The sequence below is a fragment of the Pelophylax lessonae genome (genome assembly GCF_965119305.1).
Source record: "Pelophylax lessonae genome assembly, chromosome: 9".
NCBI lineage: Eukaryota > Metazoa > Chordata > Amphibia > Anura > Ranidae > Pelophylax > Pelophylax lessonae.
In genome coordinates this window covers 251,623,304-251,641,480 of record NC_138776.1, presented here as the reverse complement: position 1 = coordinate 251,641,480, position 18,177 = coordinate 251,623,304, and the positions used below count along the sequence as shown (strand labels likewise).

The 18,177-nt window shown below is 48.8% G+C and overlaps 2 protein-coding genes across 2 annotated transcripts in view; one reads left to right on the top strand and one right to left on the bottom strand.

Annotated features, from left to right (window-relative positions):
• The window catches only part of LOC309564365 (uncharacterized protein), a 175,290-nt gene that overhangs the window by 101,986 nt on the left and 55,127 nt on the right, over positions 1-18,177 (bottom strand). The gene's annotated exons all lie outside the window — the stretch shown is intronic.
• Positions 1,937-18,108, top strand: LOC309563378 (oocyte zinc finger protein XlCOF8.4-like). The gene is made up of 8 exons (XM_082267772.1): positions 1,937-2,050; positions 2,241-2,345; positions 6,492-6,628; positions 7,736-7,924; positions 8,011-8,134; positions 8,244-8,341; positions 8,732-8,864; positions 17,284-18,108. The coding sequence occupies exons 3-8, from the start codon at positions 6,551-6,553 to the stop codon at positions 18,051-18,053; spliced, it is 1,392 nt and encodes a 463-aa protein (XP_082123898.1). The 5' UTR covers positions 1,937-2,050; positions 2,241-2,345; positions 6,492-6,550; the 3' UTR covers positions 18,054-18,108.

Below are 18,177 nucleotides of genomic sequence, written 5' to 3'. Positions count from 1 at the left end.
CCCAGAATCCTCCTCACCTCTCCGGTCAGCTCTGTCTTTTATTAATAGAGATAAGAGTGATGTCATGTGACCTCCCAGAATCCTCCCCACCTCTCTGGTCAGATCTGTGTTTTATTAATAGAGATAAGAGTGATGTCATGTGACCTCCCAGAATCCTCCTCACCTCTCCATTAAGCAGGTAGATAATCTCCAGAGTGAGATCTAAAATCATCTCTGCCATGTAACTCTGCTCCATCCTTAATGATGAGACCAAGAATGGACTCGGCTCCTGCGTCAATTGACAAAATAGAATATATAAGTAGAGGGTGTGTGTAGCTTGATAATGTTATGTGTGTATATCTATACAATATATCACACCAGGCCTCAAAATTTCAAGTCCTGAGCAACTAGTCAGGCCTTAAGGGTTAATCGCCACAAGCTGCCCCACCCCTAAACACGCCCTAACAAAATATCTCATGAAATTACACTGGTAAATGTTTTATGCAGAATTAGGTTACAAAAATAATTACAGTAAACCCCCGTCCATTGCGGGGGTTACGTTCCGGACCCAGCCGCAAAAAGTGAAAATCCGCGAAATAGAAAAACCCTATTAAAATGCATTGTAGGCATGTTTTTTTACTGTCACTGTACGTGTAAAATAACATTACAAAAAAAAACGCAATATACCGGGACCGCAAAAACTGAACCGCGATGGAGCGGGGGTTTACTGTATTAACAACAACTTTATAAGTGTAGCCTCATCAATGCAGCCTATTAGTGCTCATCAGTGCCCATGAATGCAGCTCATCAGTGTAGCCTCAACAGTGCCCATCAATGCAGCCTCACCAGTGCCCATCAATGCAGCCTCACCAGTGCCTCACAGCAACCTCCAGTAACAAAAGATCCCCACCAGCAACAATAGATTGGCATGCAAAAATAGATCCACTCCTGCAACAATAGGCACCCCAGCATCAGTAGACCCTACATCACACCCCAGAACCCCTTGCTATTGCATACAATCAGTGCTGGAACTGTGTTCCTGCTGAAAAAAGCCCTGTATATGTGTATATATATATATATATATATGTGTGTGTGTGTGTATATATATATATATATATATATATATATATATATATATATATATATATATATACATACAAACACATGACCATCATTTTGCATTTTTCTCATACAACTGTTCAGATTAGTCCCCGCCCCTGAGGATCTTCAACATCCTGGCTACACTCATTACGGAAATCTCTTTAGAGGAAGTAGAGTGAGGGCCACCAGCGCCAAGCAAATGGTTCCGTACTCCAGAAGAGGGGGCTGGGCATTTCCTGTGTGGATGCATCCTTCGTCTTACGCACCATCGCTCTGTATGGACAGCTCCGCTCCTCAGGCCCACCTCCGCGATCCCGGCATAACTCTGTAAAATAGAGAGGAGTACACTGACATTGTGGCTCTGTATTATGACAAGGCCTGGCCTCCCTTTACACTCCCTCCCCCACCCCACAGACACACTTGAGTCCCCCCCCAGTGCATACACTGTCTATCAGACCGGTCCTCACCCAGCACAGTCACATCAAATCTTCTCCTTCCTCCCCATTGTCATAGAACTGAAAAAAATCCCTTCACTTCCTCCCTATGGACAAACACTTCCGGTTTGTGCGTTCCACGGTTGCTAGGTAACCGGTTGTTGCTGTCGCAGAGCTCATTCACCTATGAAAAGGCAGTGTGCTCCTGTCCCTGAACCAACACTAGAGGGCGAGTTTTCTAAGCAGCTCAGTATTTCTCTTCAGCAGCAGCCATTTTGTTGTAGCTCACCACTCTAGTTCGTTTTATTCCTGAATATTACAAGTGAGGTAATTATAGGGCATAGGGTGCAGTGAACGGCAGAACAGGTATAACTGGCCGTTTTAAGGTTCAATAGGAACGTGTTTTTTCAGGGTTTTTATAATAAGTTGAAACATGTCGGCCATTTTGTTGTAGTCCAAGAAGATGTAAATTGCAGAAAGCTGTTGAGCTTTCACCAAAACTGTCTGTGTTGTACTGGAGGGGTGAGAAGGGGAAGGTAATGCCCAATTTTTATACTGTGTGTTATTGTTTAGCATTTAATATTCAGTAGATTTAGGTGGCTGTGTCGCAGTCCTAGAGGTCAGACGCTTTCTAATTGTGTTTCTAGGTGTGAAATATTTACCTCTGGAATATTCTGCGATAGCCACCTGTAATATAATCATTTTTTAATCAGTGTTTGTCATTAGGTGTCCATGGAGATGAGAATCTCGGGATCCGGACAAATCAGGTGACCGCCCCGTGTGCAGCCGCCTCCACCGACTGGCCTGCAGGGAATACGATTGGTTGGACAGGTTTGCAAGGTTCACCTACCTGCCTGGTTATCAGGCCCCTCCCCCCTCTCTCCAGAGGCTCCGCCCATTGTTCATGTCAATGTGCACCTCAGCCGAGTGTTACCCGAGGGCCAAATATTCATCACCCTCCGGTCTCTGTAGGCACTTTTAGCTCATTTCCCATTTCCCTGAGATGGATTCCATAGTTCTGCTCCTCTCCACCATTCTTCACCCTTCAGACTAATCATGAACACGGGAGAAAGTCAGGAGATCGAATATGAACATCAATCATCATTTAATTATACGCATTGGACAAATGTCCTGAGCTCCGGCCTTCTCTGGGCAAATGTTAGAGATCAGTTGGGAAGGTCAGTTCCAATTGGTTCATTATTTTCATGAGTTGGGTATCCGAGCAGTTGTCCACAGGGGATACATTAACTTTCAATACGAGGAAGTTAGCACTGGTAGGGATACACTACCATCATCCCCCTTACCTAAACCCTGCCTGTAACTCCAATACTAAACCTCCCTCTAACCCCAACACTGACCCTCCCCATTACCCAACACCAACCCTCCCCATTACCCAACACCAACCCTCCCCATTACCCAACACCAACTCTCCCCATTACCCAAAACACCAACCCTCCCCATTACCCAACATCAACTCTCCCCATTACCCAACACCAACTCTCCCCATTACCCAACACCAACCCTCCCCATTACCCAACACCAACCCTCTCCATTACCCAACACCAACTCTCCCCATTACCCAACACCAACCCTCTCCATTACCCAACACCAACCCTCCCTATTACCCAACACTGACCCTCCCCATTACCCAACACCAACTCTCCCCATTACCCAACACTAACCCTCCCTGTAACCCTCAAACCAACCCTCCCCATTACCCAACACCGACCCTCCCCATTACCCAACACCAACTCTCCCCATTACCCAACACCAACTCTCCCCATTACCCAACACCAACCCTCCCCATTACCCAACACCAACCCTCCCCATTACCCAACACCAACTCTCCCCATTACCCAACACCAACCCTCCCCATTACCCAACACCGACCCTCCCCATTACCCAACACCAACTCTCCCCATTACCCAACACCAACCCTCCCTGTAACCCTCAAACCAACCCTCTCCATTACCCAACACCGACCCTCCCCATTACCCAACACCAAACCTCCCCATTACCCAACACCAACCCTCTCCATTACCCAACACCAACTCTCCCCATTACCCAACACTGACCCTCCCCATTACCCAACACCAACTCTCCCCATTACCCAACATCAACTCTCCCCATTACCCAACACCAACTCTCCCCATTACCCAACACCAACCCTCCCGATTACCCAACACCAATTCTCCCCATTACCCAACACCAACCCTCCCCATTACCCAACACCAACCCTCCCCAATACCCAACACCAACCCTCCCCATTACCCAATACCAATTCTCCCCATTACCCAACACCAACCCTCCCCATTACCCAACACCGACCCTCCCCATTACCCAACACCAACTCTCCCCATTACCCAACACCAACCCTCCCTGTAACCCTCAAACCAACCCTCTCCATTACCCAACACCAACCCTCCCTGTAACCCTCAAACCAACCCTCTCCATTACCCAACATCAACCCTCTCCATTACCCAACACCAACTCTCCCCATTACCCAACACCAACCCTCTCCATTACCCAACACCAACTCTCCCCATTACCCAACACTGACCCTCCCCATTACCCAACACCAACTCTCCCCATTACCCAACATCAACTCTCCCCATTACCCAACACCAACTCTCCCCATTACCCAACACCAACCCTCCCGATTACCCAACACCAATTCTCCCCATTACCCAACACCAACCCTCCCCATTACCCAACACCAACCCTCCCCAATACCCAACACCAACCCTCCCCATTACCCAATACCAATTCTCCCCATTACCCAACACCAACCCTCCCCATTACCCAACACCGACCCTCCCCATTACCCAACACCAACTCTCCCCATTACCCAACACCAACCCTCCCTGTAACCCTCAAACCAACCCTCTCCATTACCCAACACCGACCCTCCCCATTACCCAACACCAACCCTCTCCATTACCCAACATCAACCCTCCCCATTACCCAACACCAAACCTCCCCATTACCCAACACCAACTCTCCCCATTACCCAACATCAACTCTCCCCATCACCCAACACCAACTCTCCCCATCACCCAACACCAACTCTCCCCATTACCCAACACCAACTCTCCCCATTACCCAACACCAACTCTCCCCATTACCCAACACCAACTCTCCCCATTACCCAACACCAACCCTCCCCATTACCCAACACCAACTCTCCCCATTACCCAACACCAACCCTCCCCATTACCCAACACCAACCCTCCCTGTAACCCTCAGACTAACCCTCCCCGAAACGCTCACACCAACCCTCCCTGTATTCCTCACACCAACCCTCCCTGTATTCCTCACACTCACCTTCCCTGTATTCCTCACACCAACCCTCCCTGAAACCCTCACACCAACCCTCCCTGTATTCCTCACACCAACCCTCCCTGTATTCCTCACACCAACCCTCCCTGTATTCCTCACACCAACCCTCCCTGAAACCCTCACACCAACCTTCCCTGTAACACTAACCCTCACACCAACCCTCCCTGTAACCCTCACACCAACCAACCCTCCCTGTAACCCTCACTCCAACCCTCACACTAACCCTCACACCAACCCTCCTTGTAACCCTCACACCAACCTTCCCTGTATTCCTCACACCAACCCTCCCTGAAACCCTCACACCAACCCTCCCGCCAACCCTCCCTGTAACACTAACCCTCACACCAACCCTCCCTGTAACCCTCACACCAACCTTCCCTGTATTCCTCACACCAACCCTCCCTGAAACCCTCACACCAACCCTCCCGCCAACCCTCCCTGTAACACTAACCCTCACACCAACCCTCCCTGTAACCCTCACACCAACCTTCCCTGTATTCCTCACACCAACCCTCCCTGAAACCCTCACACCAACCCTCCCGCCAACCCTCCCTGTAACACTAACCCTCACACTCACCTTCCCTATATTCCTCACACTAACATACTAACTGACACTTATTTTAACCCTTATTTTAACCCTTCCTGCAGTCCTAACTGTAACCCAATGCTAACCCTCATTGTAACCTCAACATTAATCATCTCTTTAACCCCCAACACTAATCCTCCATGTTACCCCAAACACTAACCCTCTCTGTAACCCCCAACACTTATCCTCGCTTTAACACCAACAGTAACCCTGGATGTAACCCCTCAGCACTAACCCTCTATCTAAACCCAACATTAACCTACCCTTTAACCCTAACCCTTCCCTGTAACCCCAACAATAACCCTCCATGTAACTCTTCTGCCCCAACACTAACCCTCCTTGTAACTCAAACATTAACCAACCCTGTAACACTAAGCCACATCACAGCCCTCACACCGACTCTTACTTTAACCCTCCATATAACCCCCAACACTAACCCTCCATGTAACTCTCAACACTAACCCTCCATGTAACTCTCAACACTAATCCTCCATGTAACTCTCAACACTAACCCTCCATGTAACCCCCAACACTAATCCTCTCTTTAACCCCTACAATAACCCTCCATGTAACCCCTCAACACTAACCCTCTATATAAACCCAACATTAATGAACCCTTTCCAACCCTAACCCTCCCTGTAACCCTAACACTAACCTTTCATTTAACCCCAACACTAACCATCCCTATATCCCCAAATACTAATCTTTCATGTAACCCCCAACACTAATCCTCTCTTTAACCCCATCACTAACCCTCCACTAATCCCGATTTCCAACAGTGTTACCCCAACACTGACATACTAACTGATACTAACTTTACCCGTCATGTAACCCCCCAACACTTACCCTCTCTGTAACCCCCCAACACTAATCGTCTCTTTAACCCCAACAATAACCCCCAACACTAAACCTCTATATAAACCCAACATTAACCAACCCTGTACCCCCAACACTAATCATCTCTTTAACCCCAACACTAATCTTCCATGTAACCCTAAACACTTTTCTGGTATGTTAACATATAATTCTCCTTTTTTTCTTACTGTTTCCAGAGAGTTGACTCGTGGGGCAATCAATAAAAAAGAAAGTGGATCATATACTAACCTTGGGGATGGAAAAGGAGCGGAGTCACATGACTGTAACAATATTAGACCTCACTCTGGAGATCATCTACCTGCTGACCGGAGAGGTGAGGAGGATTCTGGGAGGTCACATGACATCACTGTTATATCTATTAATAAAACACAGACCTGACCGGATAGGTGAGGAGGATTCTGGGAGGTCACATGACATCACTCTTATCTCTATTAATAAAACACAGAGCTGACCGGAGAGGTGAGATTCTGGGAGGTCACATGACACCACTCTTATCTCTATTAATAAAACACAGAGCTGACCGGAGAGGTGAGGAGGATTCTGGGAGGTCACATGACATCACTCTTATCTCTATTAATAAAACACAGAGCTGACCAGAGGGGTGAGGAGGATTCTGGGAGGTCACATGACATCACTCTTATCTCTATTAATAAAACACAAACCTGACCAGAGAGGTGAGGAGGATGCTGGGAGGTCACATGACATCACTCTTATCTCTATTAATAAAACACAAACCTGACCGGAGAGGTAAAAAGGATTCTGGAAGGTTACATGACATCACTCTTATCTCTATTAATAAAACACATAGCTGACCGGAGAGGTGAGGAGGATTCTGGGAGGTCACATGACATCACTCTTGTCTCTATTAATAAAAAACAGACCTGACCGGAGAGGTGAGGAGGATTCTAGGAGGTCACATGACCACTCATATCTTCATTAATAAAAACTCAGACCTGACCAGAGAGGTGAGAAGGATTCTGGGAGGTGATATCACCCACAAGATAACTGACAGCACTTTTTTAAAGCGGAGTTCCACCCAAAAGTGGAACTTCCTTTTTATTGCCTACTGACCCCTTGACATGCCACATTGGTGGGGGGGGGGGGGAGCGAGTACCTAGACCTGCAATCTTCTGGGACACGTCAGAGGTCCCAGAAGATTGCCCGGACATTCACGACACGCAGCGCACCCGGCTGTGAAGCCGCAAGCTGTCACACTAGTGATGCCGGGGAGAGCCAAGGGAGAGAAGCGAGGCTTCGGGCAGCCGCATCGCTGGATCATGGGACAGGTGACTTTGTGTTTATTAAAAGTCAGCAGATACACTTTTTGTAGCTGCTGACTTTTAATAAACACAAAAATGGCTGGAACTTCGCTTTAAGTCAGCGGTTTCCTTTGACCAGACATTTTTCTTTTGCTACACAGGACTACACAGTTGTAAAAAAATCATCTAGTGATCATATGACACCCAACAGCCACCCCTGTACATCCAACCAGCTCAATAGGACCCGAAACCCCATCATGGACCCTCCACCTCTCTCCCCAACACCTGACAGAAAAGAGAAGAAGATTCTAGAAGTCACCCAGAAGATCATTGAGTTGCTGACGGGAGAGGTGAGTGGTGTCGGGAATTCTGGGAAATTATCCAGTAACAGACAAGGGATGTGTCTGGATGGTGACTGTATCATTGTGTGTGTCAGGTTCCTATAAGGTGTCAGGATGTCACTGTCTATTTCTCCATGGAGGAGTGGGAGTATATAGAAGGACACAAGGATCTCTACAAGGACGTCATGATGGAGAAGCGGCCGCCCCTCACATCACCGGGTAACAGGAGACATTAATTTCTTGTATTGAGGATCCCCCTAGATACACACATCCTCTGATATAAAGACATAGAAACAATGTATTCAGTCAGTGTGTATGTTTCCTACAGATGGATCCAGTAACAGAAATCCCCCAGAGAGATGTCCCCGTCCTCTGTATTCCCGGGACTCCACACAGGAACATCAGGAGATCCCTCAGGAGGTTCAGGTAGATGGACTTCTAAGTAACATTACCTGGCCATATACACTACAAATGCAATCTGTTCCCCAAGCTGTGTTCTTCTGGTAAGAAAGCCTGAGCATGTTTGGATACATGCTTCCCATCATTTGGCCAGATGATCTGTAGGTTTTTCCGAGAGAAGCAATGGGCCAATTACATGAGCAGGTTAGGGAATATTCTGGATGACGTCATCTATAAACCGTTTTCATGAAAAAGAATGTTGACGTTTCCTGTTTTTTCTATAAAAGGCTGACTGCAGGTTGGTCATTTTTTTTAAACAAATTAGCTTGCAATGCTATTTTTAGGTTATAACCACTTTTACGAGCTTGGGATTTTACTTTTAGTTTTTGTTCTTGAAATGGTTTGTGTCCTGTCTAGGAGGGTGGCTTGATTGTTATTAAAGTTGAAGCTGTTGGTGAAGATGACACAATGGCGACTCATGGAGATGTTAGCAATGAAGAGGATGAAGAAAGACCCATGAAGGAGGAAATTCCTATGGAGATCAACGCAGGTAAGAATTGAACAGTAAATTCAGAAAAGAGTCCCAGATAGCATCATTTTCTATGCTGAGCTTCACGAACCATTCCAACAAGTTCATTTGCTTAACAATAGGGGAGGCCTGGCTTCCAAAAAACAACACGTGTAACTAAAATCTAACAATTCACACATACACTATATTACCAAAAGTATTGGGATGCCTGCCTTTACATGCACATGACGTTTAATGGCATCCCTTCTTAGATCGTAGGGTTCAATATTGAGTTGGCCCACTCTTTGCAGCTATAACAGCTTCAACTCTTCTGGAAAGGCTGTCCACAAAGTTTAGGAGTGTGTCTATGGGAATGTCTATCGGAATGTTTGACCATTCTTCCAGAAGCACATTGGTGAGCAGGGCCGGACTGGCCTACCGGGATACCGGGAATTTTCCCGCTGGGCCGCCGGCCCTGGGGCCGCTTTAACATGGGGCCGCAGCGCGGCAGCGCCGCTTTAACATAGTGCCGCAGCGCCGCTTTAAGCATTGTGGCGGGGCCGCGCCGCTGTGATGATGCCGATGCAGCCCCGCCCCCGCTGCGCTCTAGATAGAGTGACGGACGGTCCGTCCGTATTTACTCTTCTACAGCGGCTGACGTCACGGAGAGGCTGCGCGGCGGGATGGATCAACTGACTGCCTGTGCCTGCAAGACTGACACGGGCGCGCCAACACCGATCCCTCCTCCCACACTGTCCCACACAAAACTTCTTGCGCCAGCAGCAGCATGATGGTGATTGCAGGTGAGCCTGAGAGTGTGCATTACTGCTGTCCCCTTAGATGTCGCCAGCTCTGTACCGGCCCCATCAGGGTGGGCAATGTGAAAATAAAAGTTTTTTTCCTCTGCAAAGCTAAAAATGTGTATTTGACCTTTGGCAGGTTAGCGGCTCCTTGCAGCCCTCGTTTTTTTTTATCCAAACTAACTTCGCACAGCCTCTGACCTCTCCTGTACAATGTCCGCACAGCCTCTGACCTCTCCTGTACAATGTCTGCACAGCCCCTGACCTCTCCTGTACAATGTCCGCACAGCCTGTGACATCTCCTGTACAATGTCCGCACAGCCCCTGACCTCTCCTGTATAATGTCCGCACAGCCTGTGACCTCTCCTGTACAATGTCCGCACAGCCTGTGACATCTCCTGTATAATGTCCGCACAGCCTGTGACATCTCCTGTACAATGTCCGCACAGCCTGTGACATCTCCTGTACAATGTCCGCACAGCCCCTGACCTCTCCTGTACAATGTCCGCACAGCCTGTGACATCTCCTGTACAATGTCCGCACAGCCCCTGACCTCTCCTGTATAATGTCCGCACAGCCTGTGACCTCTCCTGTACAATGTCTGCACAGCCTGTGACCTCTCCTGTATAATGTCCGCACAGCCTCTGACCTCTCCTGTACAATGTCCACACAGCCTGTGACCTCTCCTGTACAATGTCCGCACAGCCCCTGACCTCTCCTGTACAATGTCCGCACAGCCTGTGACATCTCCTGTACAATGTCCGCACAGCCCCTGACCTCTCCTGTATAATGTCCGCACAGCCTGTGACATCTCCTGTACAATGTCCGCACAGCCTCTGACCTCTCCTGTATAATGTCCGCACAGCCTCTGACCTCTCCTGTACAATGTCCACACAGCCTGTGACCTCTCCTGTACAATGTCCGCACAGCCTCTGACCTCTCCTGTACAATGTCCGCACAGCCCCTGACCTCTCCTGTACAATGTCCGCACAGCCTGTGACATCTCCTGTACAATGTCCGCACAGCCCCTGACCTCTCCTGTATAATGTCCGCACAGCCTGTGACCTCTCCTGTATAATGTCCGCACAGCCTGTGACCTCTCCTGTACAATGTCCGCACAGCCTGTGACCTCTCCTGTACAATGTCCGCACAGCCTGTGACATCTCCTGTACAATGTCCGCACAGCCTGTGACCTCTCCTGTACAATGTCCACACAGCCTGTGACCTCTCCTGTACAATGTCCGCACAGCCTCTGACCTCTCCTGTACAATGTCCGCACAGCCTCTGACCTCTCCTGTATAATGTCCGCACAGCCCCTGACCTCTCCTGTACAATGTCCGCACAGCCCCTGACCTCTCCTGTATAATGTCCGCACAGCCTGTGACCTCTCCTGTACAATGTCAGCACAGCCTGTGACCTCTCCTGTATAATGTCCGCACAGCCTGTGACCTCTCCTGTATAATGTCCGCACAGCCTGTGACCTCTCCTGTACAATGTCCGCACAGCCTGTGACCTCTCCTGTACAATGTCTGCACAGCCTGTGACATCTCCTGTATAATGTCCGCACAGCCCCTGACCTCTCCTGTACAATGTCCGCACAGCCTGTGACCTCTCCTGTACAATGTCCGCACAGCCTGTGACCTCTCCTGTACAATGTCTGCACAGCCTGTGACATCTCCTGTATAATGTCCGCACAGCCTGTGACATCTCCTGTATAATGTCCGCACAGCCCCTGACCTCTCCTGTACAATGTCCGCACAGCCTGTGACCTCTCCTGTATAATGTCTGCACAGCCTGTGACATCTCCTGTACAATGTCCACACAGCCTGTGACCTCTCCTGTATAATGTCCGCACAGCCTCTGACCTCTCCTGTACAATGTCCGCACAGCCTGTGACCTCTCCTGTACAATGTCCGCACAGCCTGTGACCTCTCCTGTATAATGTCCGCACAGCCTCTGACCTCTCCTGTACAATGTCCGCACAGCCTCTGACCTCTCCTGTACAATGTCCGCACAGCCTCTGACCTCTCCTGTATAATGTCCGCACAGCCCCTGACCTCTCCTGTACAATGTCCGCACAGCCCCTGACCTCTCCTGTATAATGTCCGCACAGCCTGTGACCTCTCCTGTATAATGTCCGCACAGCCTGTGACCTCTCCTGTATAATGTCCGCACAGCCTGTGACCTCTCCTGTACAATGTCCGCACAGCCTGTGACCTCTCCTGTACAATGTCTGCACAGCCTGTGACATCTCCTGTATAATGTCCGCACAGCCCCTGACCTCTCCTGTACAATGTCCGCACAGCCTGTGACCTCTCCTGTACAATGTCCGCACAGCCCCTGACCTCTCCTGTACAATGTCCGCACAGCCTGTGACATCTCCTGTATAATGTCCGCACAGCCCCTGACCTCTCCTGTACAATGTCCGCACAGCCTGTGACCTCTCCTGTACAATGTCCGCACAGCCTGTGACCTCTCCTGTATAATGTCCACACAGCCCCTGACCTCTCCTGTATAATGTCCGCACAGCCTCTGACATCTCCTGTACAATGTCCGCACAGCCTGTGACCTCTCCTGTATAATGTCTGCACAGCCTGTGACATCTCCTGTACAATGTCCGCACAGCCTGTGACATCTCCTGTACAATGTCCGCACAGCCTGTGACATCTCCTGTACAATGTCCGCACAGCCTCTGACCTCTCCTGTATAATGTCCGCACAGCCTCTGACCTCTCCTGTACAATGTCCGCACAGCCCCTGACCTCTCCTGTACAATGTCCGCACAGCCTGTGACCTCTCCTGTATAATGTCCGCACAGCCTCTGACCTCTCCTGTACAATGTCCGCACAGCCCCTGACCTCTCCTGTACAATGTCTGCACAGCCTGTGACATCTCCTGTACAATGTCCGCACAGCCTGTGACCTCTCCTGTATAATGTCTGCACAGCCTGTGACATCTCCTGTACAATGTCCGCACAGCCTCTGACCTCTCCTGTACAATGTCCGCACAGCCTGTGACCTCTCCTGTACAATGTCCGCACAGCCTGTGACCTCTCCTGTATAATGTCCGCACAGCCCCTGACATCTCCTGTACAATGTCCGCACAGCCCCTGACCTCTCCTGTACAATGTCTGCACAGCCTGTGACATCTCCTGTATAATGTCCGCACAGCCTCTGACCTCTCCTGTACAATGTCCGCACAGCCTCTGACCTCTGCTGTACAATGTCCGCACAGCCTGTGACATCTCCTGTATAATGTCCGCACAGCCTGTGACATCTCCTGTACAATGTCTGCACAGCCTGTGACATCTCCTGTATAATGTCCGCACAGCCTCTGACCTCTCCTGTACAATGTCCGCACAGCCTCTGACCTCTGCTGTACAATGTCCGCACAGCCTGTGACATCTCCTGTATAATGTCCGCACAGCCTGTGACATCTCCTGTACAATGTCCACACAGCCTCTGACCTCTCCTGTACAATGTCCGCACAGCCTCTGACCTCTGCTGTACAATGTCCGCACAGCCTGTGACATCTCCTGTATAATGTCCGCACAGCCTGTGACATCTCCTGTACAATGTCTGCACAGCCTGTGACATCTCCTGTATAATGTCCGCACAGCCTCTGACCTCTCCTGTACAATGTCCGCACAGCCTCTGACCTCTGCTGTACAATGTCCGCACAGCCTGTGACATCTCCTGTATAATGTCCGCACAGCCTGTGACATCTCCTGTACAATGTCCACACAGCCTCTGACCTCTCCTGTACAATGTCCGCACAGCCTCTGACCTCTCCTGTATAATGTCCGCACAGCCTGTGACCTCTCCTGTACAATGTCTGCACAGCCTGTGACATCTCCTGTACAATGTCCGCACAGCCCCTGACCTCTCCTGTACAATGTCTGCACAGCCTGTGACCTCTCCTGTATAATGTCCGCACAGCCTCTGACCTCTCCTGTACAATGTCCGCACAGCCTGTGACCTCTCCTGTACAATGTCCGCACAGCCTGTGACATCTCCTGTACAATGTCCGCACAGCCTGTGACCTCTCCTGTACAATGTCCGCACAGCCTCTGACCTCTCCTGTACCATGTCCACACAGCCTGTGACCTCTCCTGTACAATGTCCACACAGCCTGTGACCTCTCCTGTACAATGTCCACACAGCCTGTGACCTCTCCTGTACAATGTCCGCACAGCCTGTGACCTCTCCTGTACAATGTCCGCACAGCCTGTGACATCTCCTGTACAATGTCCACACAGCCTCTGACCTCTCCTGTACAATGTCCGCACAGCCTCTGACCTCTGCTGTACAATGTCCGCACAGCCTGTGACATCTCCTGTATAATGTCCGCACAGCCTGTGACCTCTCCTGTACAATGTCCGCACAGCCTGTGACATCTCCTGTATAATGTCCGCACAGCCCCTGACCTCTCCTGTACAATGTCCGCACAGCCTGTGACATCTCCTGTACAATGTCCGCACAGCCTGTGACCTCTCCTGTATAATGTCCGCACAGCCTGTGACCTCTCCTGTATAATGTCCGCACAGCCTGTGACCTCTCCTGTACAATGTCCGCACAGCCTGTGACATCTCCTGTATAATGTCCGCACAGCCTGTGACCTCTCCTGTACAATGTCCGCACAGCCTGTGACATCTCCTGTATAATGTCCACACAGCCTCTGACCTCTCCTGTACAATGTCCGCACAGCCTGTGACATCTCCTGTATAATGTCCACACAGCCTCTGACCTCTCCTGTACAATGTCCGCACAGCCTGTGACATCTCCTGTATAATGTCCACACAGCCTGTGACCTCTCCTGTACAATGTCCGCACAGCCTGTGACCTCTCCTGTACAATGTCCACACAGCCTGTGACATCTCCTGTATAATGTCCGCACAGCCTGTGACCTCTCCTGTACAATGTCCGCACCGCCTGTGACCTCTCCTGTACAATGTCCACACAGCCTCTGACCTCTCCTGTACAATGTCCACACAGCCTGTGACATCTCCTGTATAATGTCCACACAGCCTCTGACCTCTCCTGTACAATGTCCACAGCCTCTGACCTCTCCTGTACCATGTCCACACAGCCTAAGACGTCTCCTGTTCCATCCAATATGCAGCCTCTGACCATCTGTCCTGTGTTGCTATGCTGTAGCATATATTGCCAGAACATATCTGTCTTATCTATATATAATACACTTTTCAAATGTGCTTTAAAATGCATGGGTTTTCCCTTTTTATAAACAAGAAAGTAATGGCGTTATGCTGTTGGGCCGGTATAATAATACTATGGGGCTGGTATGAAATTATTTCCAGGGCTGAATTTTATTCCCAGTCCGGCCCTGTTGGTGAGGTCAGGCACTGCTGTGGACAAGAAGGCCTGGCTCGCAGTCTTCGCTCTAACTCATCCCAAAGGTGTTCCATCAGGTTGAGGTCAGGACTCTGTGCAGGCCAGTCAAGTTCCTTCACCCAAGTCTCGCTCATCCATGTCCTTATGGACTTTCTTTGAGCACTGGTGCACAGTCATGCTGGAACAGGAAGGGGCCATCCCCAAACTGTTCTCACAAATTTGGGAGCATAAAATTGTCCAAAATCTCTTGGTATGCTGACCCCTAAGAGTTCCCTTCACTGGAACAAAGGGGCCAACCCATGAAAACCAAGCCCACACCATAATCCACCCTCCACAAAATGATTTGGACTAGTGCACCATTAACTTGACTGGCCTGCACAGAGTCCTGACCTCAACCCGATAGAACACCTTCGGGTGTTGAGTCAGGAGAGTCAGGAGCCATCAGCCTCTATTAGATTTAGTCCTCGCAAAATTAAAGTGGCTTTCTGTGTCCCCACACTGGGGATATTCTCCTACTTCCTGTCTTTGAGACTCAACAGGAGGTAAATATTTCTGAAGATTAATTTCTCTTCACTCTCTCTCTAAAACCCCCCCAAAAAAGAGATAAGATCCAAAAGACAACCAAACCAACTCTTAGATAAATTTTATTGCATTCCCTGTAGATACTCTACAAGCTCCATCCTATAATGGCACAGGACAGAATGTTGAGTATTGTGTGTAATGTATCAGGTTGGGTTTAATAATGGTTTTGTCGATATGTTTATAGTTTTGATCAAGGCTGTGAGGCTATCCCATCAGCCAAGGAAAGGATAGGCTCAAAGATGAAGGGCCTTGGTGACGCAAGGTAAATGAAGAGTGCCACAATGGAAAGATTTGGAGACAGACTATTCCAATAGTGTGTATTTATTTGCTCAGTTATCTATAAAAGCATTTAGGGCTCATTTACACTTGCTTCAACTTTAACACACATTACTGCTTCATTATGCTTTTTTGATGTGTTTTTGGTGATGCTTTTTTGAAGTTGGAAAATGCCCCATGTGTGTTGATTTTTCGATTTGGTTTAAAGGGGCCCAGTAGAATCCCAGCTCAGTAGATACCCCACTCAGCAAATCCCTGGCTCATTAGTACCCCTGTTCAGCAGATCCCCAGCTCATTGGTACCCTTATTCAGCAGATTCCCAGCTTATTAATACCTTAGTTCAGCAGATCCCCTGCTCAGTAGTACCCCCAGCTCTGCTGATCCCCTGCTCAGTAGTACCCCTTAGCTCTACTTATCCCCTGCTCAGTAGTAACCCCCAGCTCTGCTGATCTTTTGGTTAGCTCTCTCTATGTTTCCCGCTCAACTCCTGCTATATTGCTCCCACGTTGCGCACCACATGTGACATTGCTGGTTTACCCTACTCAGGTCCCCCAGCTCTGCTGATCCTCTGCTGCGCAGTTCTCTGTCTCTGGTTCCTGCTCACCTTCTGCTACAGTATTCCCAAGTTGCACGTCTGCTAACTTCCCCACTCCATTCTGTACCCCGCTCACCATTCTGCTGCTCCACGCAGCACGCTGCACACCAGATGTGATGTCTGTACACATCCAGAATACTGTATAAACACATGAACCGGAAGTGACTGCTGATGACATCTTTCCGGTTCGCTTGTTGGTTTCCTAGTGCATCCTGGGATATCTCATACCTGCAATACCTCCAAAACAAAGCAAAGCTAACTCTGAATTAAAGCCTCTCAAAAGCGGCAGGTGTAATAGCGAGCGTTGTTAGACTTCTGTGGAGGCTTTAGAGATGCTCTGAAACACCAAGAAAGTGACACGGGGTATGGTTTTTGAGACAAAGCAAACACAACAGTGTGAATAGGACTGTAATTTTATTTAGTGACAAGTGCTTTGATTGGCATTCAGAGTGCTTCAAAAAGCATGTCCAATGCCACATTTTGAAGTGTAAATGAGCCCTAAGTGTTTCAGGAGTCTTGGCTTGCTAAATGTGAGATGTGTAGGAAGTCAAATGCTAACTAGCACAGTCCTGTTTAAGTGACACCTAAAAACTACAATGACAATTACACACTTCAAGAGTTAATTTATCAGACAGTGCCTGGCAAGTTGCTTGATACAAAGAGTAAACCCTGAAAAAGGAATAGATAAGACAGCCGAAACGCGTTGAATCGTTTATGCACATAATAAGACAGTTGGAATTTAAAATATGTGTGTCTATTTTTATTTTTCAAAAGTGCCCATTAAATCCTTTTTAGCGGTCCTACTTTTCTTTTTTATCCAAAAGACCAGTCCAATTTTATATTGTTTGTTTTCTCTAGACGGACAATACCGCAGGTGCAACACCCAGATTATCGCTGCAGACAGTGGAAAAGAAGTTGATGACATAACACAACCTGAAGAAAACTGCATAACCTCAGATTTCCATCCAGTGTTTCACAGAGCAAATGTGTCTTCTGACCAATCACCGTATGGTGGACTGTTTCCTGAACACCCGTCTCCGATCATCCATCATACACCTCGTAGAGTCCTGTACATAATGGGGAAGCCATATTCATGTTTAGACTGTGGGAAGCGCTTTGAACGGGAATCATCTCTCGTCCTCCACCAGAAAGGCCACATTAATGACCTCAAGCCGTATTCTTGCACAGAATGCGGGAAAGGATTTGCCCACAAGTCCTATCTGGATACCCATCTGAGAATCCATACAGGAGTGAGACCCCATTCATGTCCAGAATGTGGGAAGAGTTTTGTGTACAAGTCAGAGCTTAGCAAGCACCAACGAACTCACACGGGTGAGAAGCCATACACATGCTCTGTATGTGGGAAGTCCTACGGGTGGAAATCGGTGCTCATCAAGCACATGAGGATCCACACGGGGGAGAAGCCGTATTCGTGTTTGGAGTGCGGGAAGAGCTTCACGCAGAAAGTCAGCCTTGTGGAGCATCAAAGGACTCATACGGGAGAGAAGCCGTTCTCATGTGCCGAGTGCAGGAAGAGTTTCACATGGAGGAAAGCTTTTGTCAGTCACCAGAAGATGCATATACAAGAGAAGCCTGAACTTTCTCAGCATGGAAATACAGTGGTATAGGAACAAGAGCTGGCCCTATGACTGGACCCCTGTTTGTTATTTATTTCCTGTATTTATTTAACCACTTAAGCCCCGGAAAATTTTACCCCCTTCCTGACCAGGGCTTATTTTGCGATTCGGCACT